At 39.4% G+C, this 10,129-nt stretch overlaps 1 protein-coding gene across 3 annotated transcripts; it reads right to left on the reverse strand.

Annotated features, from left to right (window-relative positions):
* Positions 1-724: 724 nt before the first annotated feature.
* Positions 725-9,748, reverse strand: LOC108883579 (uncharacterized). Of its 3 annotated transcripts, none has more exons than XM_051075479.1 (11): positions 9,066-9,747; positions 8,600-8,635; positions 4,293-4,592; positions 3,583-3,849; positions 3,017-3,121; positions 2,894-2,909; positions 2,709-2,782; positions 2,541-2,591; positions 2,383-2,439; positions 2,235-2,306; positions 725-1,518 (listed from the first exon to the last, which is right to left on the reverse strand). In XM_051075479.1, exons 1-11 carry the CDS (start codon positions 9,100-9,102, stop codon positions 1,463-1,465), a joined length of 1,071 nt encoding a protein of 356 aa, XP_050931436.1. In that variant the 5' UTR covers positions 9,103-9,747; the 3' UTR covers positions 725-1,462. The 3 variants fall into 3 exon arrangements, with proteins under 3 accessions (XP_050931436.1, XP_018532426.1, XP_018532435.1); XM_018676910.2 differs by lacking the exon at positions 725-1,518 and adding an exon at positions 1,583-2,153 and having other exon boundaries at positions 9,066-9,746; XM_018676919.2 differs by lacking the exons at positions 725-1,518; positions 8,600-8,635 and adding an exon at positions 1,583-2,153 and having other exon boundaries at positions 9,066-9,748.
* Positions 9,749-10,129: the final 381 nt, after the last annotated feature.

Here is a 10,129-nt window from a genome sequence, read left to right on the forward strand (position 1 = left end):
TTGCTAATGCTAACACCCAGATATAAAATAACCAAGTAAAGACCGCAAAATGATATAAAGTAACCACACATAGCCACAAACTGGTGACAATGACATGATAAACCACCATAAACTGAGCTAAAATGATCAGCCTGGGAAAAAAAATGACAAAGAGACGGAAACTGTAGGTACAGTGATAACAAATACAAACAGGGATTCACAGTTTACCGTTCACGTTAGGTGCCCACAACTCATGTGAGGGACGCCTGAGTCACAGAAACACAAACTCACTCATACCTACTCGATATAAATGACTGAACATGGAATTAAAAGATATGATTACAAGGTAATGCTAACGCTAACGCTCTCCGATATCGCTAATGCTAACGCTAGCCGTTAAATGTTTGCCTTACCTTCGCGACACAGGTGTGTTCAGAGTCCAGCTTCACTCCTGTTCGACAAAAAAGCAGCTCCAGAGTTTGTTTTAGCATCCATGCCTCTTCACTAACTACGTTTTCTCACAGCACTAGCAAACAGAAGCAATGCCTCAGGCTTGGTTTAAATCTGTTTGCCGACTTCGTTTCTCCGCCTCCCTGGGCTCCACCCCGTAGATCATGGCCAATGACAAGCACGTAGTGGTCAATGACGACATACGTCAGCTAACATAGCAGAATTCTGATTCGCCTAGCAGCCGCCTCTGATTGGTCTTAAAATATCTACACTGCACAAGGAAGAGAACCCTCAGTTTTTGTTTTTGTTTTTTTAACTTTATTCAAACTTCAGTCTTTTAACAGATACAAGTGGCAAAATGCAAATCCATGTAACTTAAACTGCAGCCCAGATACTCTCTAAGTCTCTAAGCACTGAATCCTCACTGACTTTGATATCAATTGCAATTTTGCCTGATTAGGCAGTATGCTACTCAACAGGACCACCCTCTATTTAATTGAGGTGGTAAAATTTGTTCTCAGTGACTTGTAAGTGAATTTTACTTTTTTTAATTCTAGTATTAATGTTTATGGGTTTGCCTAATTATGCAAATAAAACAGGGTAACAAACTGGGCTCCTATTGGATGTCTGAGAACTCTGTAATTTTTTGTCAATCAAATCTCACTATAATCACTTGAGTCATCACCATTAGTTCCAGGAAGGAGGAACATGTGAGAGCTCTAAACTCTGCCAGAGGAATGCAATGACAGTTTGTAAAATAATCTTACCTGTGACAAGGGCAAGATTTTACAGGAAAACAGCATTATCTATGGTGCAACAGAGCAAGTTTAATAATGCAGACTAAATTAAGCACCAGTAACAATTCATTTTTAAAAGACAACAGAAACAGTTCACTACTAATTCAAAGATAAAAAGAATACAGTTCTATTAACAGAAAGTAGAAATATGTTGTTATTCAAGGTCTAATTCAGTCATTTTCTCTGGAGCACCCTAAATAGACCAAAACCTGCTGCATTATTATCAAGAGCTGCTCCTACAGTTGGACTTGAGAATAAAAAGTTTCTTCCATCGCTGCAGGTGCTGATTTTCCTGTGAATGGAGAGATGATTAGTTAGAGTAAACTTAGAGTAAAAAAAAAAGAAGGAAAGAAAGGGAGAGAGTTGTAAGTGAATTTTACTTTTTTTAATTCTAGTATTAATGTTTATGGGTTTGCCTAATTATGCAAATAAAACAGGGTAACAAACTGGGCTCCTATTGGATGTCTGAGAACTCTGTAATTTTTTGTCAATCAAATCTCACTATAATCACTTGAGTCATCACCATTAGTTCCAGGAAGGAGGAACATGTGAGAGCTCTAAACTCTGCCAGAGGAATGCAATGACAGTTTGTAAAATAATCTTACCTGTGACAAGGGCAAGATTTTACAGGAAAACAGCATTATCTATGGTGCAACAGAGCAAGTTTAATAATGCAGACTAAATTAAGCACCAGTAACAATTCATTTTTAAAAGACAACAGAAACAGTTCACTACTAATTCAAAGATAAAAAGAATACAGTTCTATTAACAGAAAGTAGAAATATGTTGTTATTCAAGGTCTAATTCAGTCATTTTCTCTGGAGCACCCTAAATAGACCAAAACCTGCTGCATTATTATCAAGAGCTGCTCCTACAGTTGGACTTGAGAATAAAAAGTTTCTTCCATCGCTGCAGGTGCTGATTTTCCTGTGAATGGAGAGATGATTAGTTAGAGTAAACTTAGAGTAAAAAAAAAAGAAGGAAAGAAAGGGAGAGAGGTGACTGTACCTGCAGCTGATCTAAACTTTATATTATAGTAAATGCTGCAGTCCTCTGGTCCATGACTCTTCCCTGGATTAACTGTATACAAAAAATAGGTGTACGTTTTCTTTAATTAGGCACTAAAACATCTGTGATGTGTATCTTGAGTACTCACCCTTCTCTCTGATGTTTTCAAGGCTAATCACAGAGTATGTGACACCCTGGGATTCATCTACACCCACAATAAAGATCAGTCAGTCATTTATAATCAATCATAAATCATCATATTTTTAGGATTTCTGACTGCTCTGTGTTCATCTAACTGTACCGTACCAGTGCCAGTGTTTGAATGGCCTTTGAATGATTCAGAGAGACGAACATCATCTGTAGAACAGTGAAAATGAGTCAAGGTGAGACTGAACAATTGCATGATACTAAGTAAAAATTATTATTCTAAAAAAATATGTCTTTGGGCTTATTCTAGTATAGTTGTGGTCTCACCATAGAGATGAGTGGGGTTAGGTTCAGTTTCATTCTTGTTAACCATGTGATCTGGAGCAGAGCCCCGACTGGTTCTATGATGGTGGAAAATATGGTTAAACATAATTAAGATGTAAAGTTAATACAGCAAATCTAAAAAGGAAATGTTCTGCTTTTAAATTCAAGATACAAGATGTTGTACCAACCTGACAAAGCATGGATCTGTGAAAAACATATTTGGTGTCATTTCTTTTTTGTATGGAAGATCGTTGGAGTCACTAATATTTCATGTCATGACATGAGAATAATTTAAATGTAATCAAACTCACCCTTGGACTTCCTCCAGCAAAACAACATTAGCAGGAAGATAATCACTGAAATTCCACAGACCAGCCCAACAGTCAGCACAGGAAATGAAGAGCTTTCAGGCACATCTATAATTTATCAAAATGAAATAACAAGTAATAAGCACTATGTATGCTCACAGTTAATCATGCATTTTATCTCACAGCAAGCAGTTTCAGCCAGTGCAAAAATAAAGTGATGGTTTGCATGGGCAAACAGAACTGGAAAAACAATTACAACTTCAGCATCACATTTAAACCTGCTAGAGTTGTTAAACTGTTAAATATTTGACAATACACTCAACTTGTTGCTGAGTTGAATCCAATAGCAAGTTCGAGTTCTGCCTTTTTCATTGTAATGATAGGGTGATTAGATATTTTTATAGTATAATTCATAGCTCAATTTTTATTATGAAGACAGCTCAAAATGTGTCCATTTTCACTCTACTTATTGTATGTATGTTTATTTGACATAGGTTATGGTTTTGGGATGTTTAAATCACACAGTACAGGAAGCATGTAAGGAAAAGAAAAATGTAATTAATACCTACATTGTACAGTGATGTTGACTGCATTGCTGAATTGGCCTGATCCAGACTCACACCAGTACACTGCTGCTTTCTTTCGGAACTTTGTGAGTTTGCATGTGGATCCAGTCATTATCCCCCAGTTAGAACAGTTGGACGGATAGCCTCCTTCAGTAAACCTCATCACTCTCCACTCAGTAGAGTTTCCCTCACAGCTCAGTGAGATAGACTCATTGGTAAAGTATGGCTCTCTGGCTGGATTCACTTTGATTGATGGTAATGCTGAAACATCTGCCGAAAAAAATAAATAAAATAAACTAATGCTCCTGTCATAATTACTACAGCCACAAGAGGTCACCTAAATGTTAACTATGGGTTAGGAGATCCTCACAGAAGAGCAGCTCTAGTTTGTCCTGCACCTTGTCTGTTTACCCGTCTATTTTTGTCACTGAAACCTGATTTACCTCCTATCAGCTTTCTGTCAGTCTATACAGCCTGTTATACCTCCTGTGTCTGCAGACGTTCAAATTCCTGCTGCTTTATATCACAATTTAGGCAAGACCAAACAAGATATGAGTGAATGCTAACAGGAATAACCAGTGCTCATTAGATTTATTTAACTATTCATGAATTTGAAATATAAGTAAATTAATTCTATTAAAAAACATGGGAAAAATTTAGTCTAATGATGAAGCCAGAGATGAAAAAAGAGAGAATGGCACAAAATTACTTACCTCTAGACCAGACAAACTTAGGTCTGCTATATGGAGTGTAATTCAGCGGATCTCTTCCAGCTCTACACGAATATCCTGCTGTATGTGTCTGACCAGGGACAACAAAGGAATTCCCCTCAGTCCCATTGCTGTCACCAGGTAGCAGTTCACGGTCATAGAAGCCATTTGATAGTTTGGGAACAACTTTAGACCAGAAGAACTTCCACCCTTTAGACGCAGGTTTGACCTCACAGGTCAAAGTTACTGAGGCTCCAGGACTCAGCCATGATGCAGACACAGTGACATTAGGTCCATCTGCATCTGTTGGAGAGAAATTTTCAGAATGAAAATATATTTTAACATTAATCTAGTCTTGTTGGTGCACTGTGTCCTGTCCAGTGTTAGAATACTGCACATGTATTAAATTTTTTCTCTAAACATATATTACATACTTGAGATACATTTTTTAAATATACAATTCAGTCAATTCATTAAATACTTCTCATTAGCAAACTGTGTGGTGGAAATTGGTCAGATATGGGTTAGGCTTAACCCTAACCCATGTCTTTAGCTGGGTTTTAACCCAGATATGGGTTAGGCTTAACCCTAACCCATATCTGGGTTAAAACCCAGCTAAAGACACACACCATTCATACAGCTCAAAATACATATTAATGAAGCAATATGGTTTCTTAATTCTGCTTTTTACTGAAGAAAAGCCTTATCAGTGTTGAAATACCATCTCCAGTCCACCACTGCATATAACACACAAATTCTTAGTAACCATATTGTCACTGTGACGTAATTAGGGCCCGAGCAACGAGTTGCGTGGGCCCAACGGGGCCATGCAACGAGTTGCAAGGACCCTCTTGTTTTCGTTCGGTTTATTATTATTAGGGCCCGAGCAACGAGTTGCGTGGGCCCAACGGGGCCATGCAACGAGTTGCAAGGACCCTCTTGTTTTCGTTCGGTTTATTATTATTATTATTATTATTATTTTTTTTCTTCTTTTTCCGCCTCTTTGATCGCCTTTTTGAGGGCCTTAAAATGCGTCAAAACTCCTGAAAATTTGCAGACGCGTCAGGCACGGCGAAAAATTTAAGAATTTAGGGGTCTTGAGCATGGGTGTGGCAAAATGGCCTCGGTAGCGCCACCTACATTTTTAACGGAACAGCCCCTCAAGCCCGTTGCGCCTAAAAATCTGAAAATCTGCACACATATGTAACATCCCATGACGCACCAAAAAGTCTCTTGGAGCCATATTCTAAACCCAACAGAAAGTATTTTTATTTTGACCGGAAGGTGAAAAAATTGTGTGTTTTTGGCCATTTCCAGGGGTCGCTTGAACGCGAACTAGTCCTAGACGCATTATCCGATTGACTTCAAAATTTGATAATTTGTTCTTAAGACATAGACGAAGTTAAATTGCAAAAGTTTCGGACTTTTCATTGAAGGGCGTGGAAGTTATGGCCCCTCAAAGTTCGATCACTCGCCACAAAACAGGAAGTTGCTTTAAATTTGCTATATTTCGGCCATACTTTGTCCAAACTGCATCAAACTTTACAGGATTGTTAATGGTACCTATCTGCACACATCCATATGTCAATATTCATACAATTGTTGTAGCACCACCTATTTATAGCAGGAAATGACATATTTTATAGTGTGATGTCCAGTTTCTAGACGGGTGACCAGATTCACTTCAAATGTTGTCAGGACAGACTTAAGGATTTTTGGAAGACTGGCTCCGAAAATTGTGAGTTTGGGTCGAAGCGTGTGCCTGTTCTGGCCCGTCAAAGTTCGGAAACCCAACTTCCTGTTTGAAACCTCAGATTTTGGGGTAACTTCCTGTTGCGACTCTCTACTTTATCCTACAGATGGAGCCATTGTATTACTCTTTGATGGGTTTTTGGAAGGGGGTCTCTGTGTGTGTGTGTCTGTGTGTGTCTGAGGGGGGAGGGGAAGAGGAGTTGATTGTGTCTGTGAGAAGCTGCCACAGGGAGGTTACAGTCAATAGAGCCATGATCTGTCACAGATGATGAGCTCTGAATAATATTATCACAGAAAATAATTAGCATAAAAGCTTTTATTTAAAATTTTTACATCTGGGAAGTGTGAACTGTTATGCCAGCGTGTGCCCTGCGACCTGCGTTGACCCCGCGGTTGCCGGGGTCCCGCGGTCGCCGCTCCCCCGACGGGCGCCGGGTGCGAGGGCCCGTTCAACGCTGCTCGCAGCTTTAATTATTATTATTATTATTTTTTTTCTTCTTTTTCCGCCTCTTTGATCGCCTTTTTGAGGGCCTTAAAATGCGTCAAAACTCCTGAAAATTTGCAGACGCATCAGGCACGGCGAAAAATTTAAGAATTTAGGGGTCTTGAGCATGGGTGTGGCAAAATGGCCTCGGTAGCGCCACCTACATTTTTAACGGAACAGCCCCTCAAGCCCGTTGCGCCTAAAAATCTGAAAATCTGCACACATATGTAACATCCCATGACGCACCAAAAAGTCTCTTGGAGCCATATTCTAAACCCAACAGAAAGTATTTTTATTTTGACCGGAAGGTGAAAAAATTGTGTGTTTTTGGCCATTTCCAGGGGTCGCTTGAACGCGAACTAGTCCTAGACGCATTATCCCATTGACTTCAAAATTTGATAATTTGTTCTTAAGACATAGACGAAGTTAAATTGCAAAAGTTTCGGACTTTTCATTGAAGGGCGTGGAAGTTATGGCCCCTCAAAGTTCGATCACTCGCCACAAAACAGGAAGTTGCTTTAAATTTGCTATATTTCGGCCATACTTTGTCCAAACTGCATCAAACTTTACAGGATTGTTAATGGTACCTATCTGCACACATCCATATGTCAATATTCATACAATTGTTGTAGCACCACCTATTTATAGCAGGAAATGACATATTTTATAGTGTGATGTCCAGTTTCTAGACGGGTGACCAGATTCACTTCAAATGTTGTCAGGACAGACTTAAGGATTTTTGGAAGACTGGCTCCGAAAATTGTGAGTTTGGGTCGAAGCGTGTGCCTGTTCTGGCCCGTCAAAGTTCGGAAACCCAACTTCCTGTTTGAAACCTCAGATTTTGGGGTAACTTCCTGTTGCGACTCTCTACTTTATCCTACAGATGGAGCCATTGTATTACTCTTTGATGGGTTTTTGGAAGGGGTCTCTGTGTGTGTGTGTCTGTGTGTGTCTGAGGGGGGAGGGGAAGAGGAGTTGATTGTGTCTGTGAGAAGCTGCCACAGGGAGGTTACAGTCAATAGAGCCATGATCTGTCACAGATGATGAGCTCTGAATAATATTATCACAGAAAATAATTAGCATAAAAGCTTTTATTTAAAATTTTTACATCTGGGAAGTGTGAACTGTTATGCCAGCGTGTGCCCTGCGACCTGCGTTGACCCCGCGGTTGCCGGGGTCCCGCGGTCGCCGCTCCCCCGACGGGCGCCAGGTGCGAGGGCCCGTTCAACGCTGCTCGCAGCTTTAATATTACTTCTGCATTTATGCTAAAATTAGTGTCCTACATTAAATTATTGTAACGTTGGTTTTGTACGGTGTGGTTGCTTTCAAAATTTTAATAATCAGATTAAGACAACAAAGGTCTTTTATTTTATCATAAATGTAAGTGAGTAAGTGATCATATCCGTCTGGTTCATAAATAAGTGAGCCAAATTGATATGATTCTAACCTTGGTGATAGTTGCATTAAGTTTGAAGGTTGCATAATACAGTGACACTCACTTCATTACTCTTTTTGATGAACAGTGTATGAGTGAGTGGGCATGGACTTTTTTGGTGCTGCATGAACCAAGTTGTTCACTGTTTCTGTTAAATGTGTATTTTTAGTCAATGCCCTTTCCCTCTCCCATGTCACATCGGAAGGTGACAGACTCTCCACCTTAGGCTTAAGGGTCAGATGACTAGGTGCAAACCTAGTATATGGCTGGACCGTGTACAGGCTTGCAGAGCGGCAGGCTGCTGACATCGTTGTCAGGCGGTGTTAACTCACATAACGAGCTGCACTCCCTGATTAATAATAGAACTGCACGCACAAAATCATTTTAAACAGAGTAACGACCAATGGGTAAAGTCCCAAAAGCCGACCGACCAATGGTGTAAGTTCATCATGGCCGGCCATCCAGTGGTGTACCTCACTCAGTCTGTCAGCCACAGACATTAATGTCTATAGGGCTGGCCCTGTGGTTGTGCCCAAAAATACATATACAGAAAAGAGGAAACAGAATGTAGTTAAGAGCAATTCAGCAAAAGCAGAGACATCTAAAGTGAATAAAGAGAAAACAAGGAAAATTGTGCACCTTTACAGAATCCATAGCACAGGAGAGTATCCAGCACTAAAATAGAGATAATAATAGAATAAAGATTGATTACATGTTATCAAACTGACACAAACTGCCAGAATGTGAATAAACAAAGACATTTAAACAGCTAGAGTTTCACAAATAGTATTAATAATCTAGAAATATCAAATTATTATTGCATATAAGCCAACTAGTCCCCCTCATTAAACTAAGCCAGCAGCCACGATCCTGCCCAGAAAAAACAGTGAACATGCTTTTTAAATGCGTAAACATAAATACAGCATCAAATCATCATTACTGATTAACCAACAGCATCATGACTTTATGTGAAAAATCAGCACCCTCACCTGTATCACTAGAGATAGATAAAAGATAGAGCTGATAAAAGCCACAAGTCTTCTCTGTTTACGGTCTTATAGAGACTCAACACAATTTAAATAGACAAAGTCACTGATGTACTCACTGAATAATCCCAGTACACAGAACAAAGTGTGTCCCATCCTGACAACCAGCAATGAAACTCTGCTTCTGGAAAATATATCTCTACCTTAATACTAAAGCATACATACTAGACAGAACAGAGAACTGTGGGCACATTAAAAACCTCATACACCTATGAGCTCATGCGTTTTCTATAAATTCTTTTCTTTCCTCACTTCCCTTTCTCTCAAAGCTCAGTTAATTTGACACAGTCACTTCCTGCGCAGGCACTGCAGATATTATCTAATTTAAGTGTTGCACTTGGTTCCTGAAATAGTGAGTAAATGATAAAGACAAAGGTTCAATATATCTACATTTTGTGATAACATATTTGTGCTATACAGACACAGAAGTTAAACCCCAAAAATACATTGATGCAAAATCAAATCTAAAAAAAAAAAACACGTCTGTTTCTCATTATGTTGTATGAAAAAAACCAACACAGGAAACATGCCAAGCCACAATTTCAGTATAGCCATCCAAAAATAATCACTGGTCAGACCACCATCTTGACTGCCACTTCTGGTGTCAGTGTAACAAATGAGGAAATGGACAAACACCTCTATTTCATCTGTAGCACACGTAAATAACATCATATTTCTGCGACCTGTTCCCGGTCTATTAGATTTGAGTGACTAAACAAACAATGACTAAGTTAAACACATGACAAGTGTACCAACGTGGAATTTACTTACGGTATTACTCATGGAAATCCAGTGAGTATTGCAAAGAGCTATGTCTTTCTGTGAATATTATGGTTGACACATTTTAAGCGTTTTAATATGAACACTGGGGACGACAAACGTCACATAATCAAACAAGGGCAATGTAGCGTCAATAATGCTCCATAACACCACGACGAAAAGTCCTTCGTATTTTCCTGGCTAGTGTGACGTCTACCGATAGGATGACAGAGCGTAAACCCGACATTACGGTTATAGCCCCACCTGCTGCTCTGGTGTGCTCGCGACAACGAGTTTACAATTTCCTGACTTGTGACGTGAGCAATGATTGGTCAGAAACAAATCTGTGGTGCTGCTAGTCTCA

Source organism: Lates calcarifer, linkage group LG14, assembly GCF_001640805.2.
Source record: "Lates calcarifer isolate ASB-BC8 linkage group LG14, TLL_Latcal_v3, whole genome shotgun sequence".
NCBI classification, from domain to species: domain Eukaryota; kingdom Metazoa; phylum Chordata; class Actinopteri; family Centropomidae; genus Lates; species Lates calcarifer.

Bases quoted from the DNA above. Each gene is read 5' to 3' on its own strand.
- LOC108883579 (XM_051075479.1), bottom strand. From the start codon at position 9,102: ATGGGACACACTTTGTTCTGTGTACTGGGATTATTCA. The intron at 4,593-8,599 runs GTGCACAATTTT...TCTCTCCAACAG, and splicing joins GTGCTATGGATTCTGTAAAG to ATGCAGATGGACCTAATGTC. The intron at 3,850-4,292 runs GTAAGTAATTTT...TTTTTTCGGCAG, and splicing joins TAAGTTTGTCTGGTCTAGAG to ATGTTTCAGCATTACCATCA.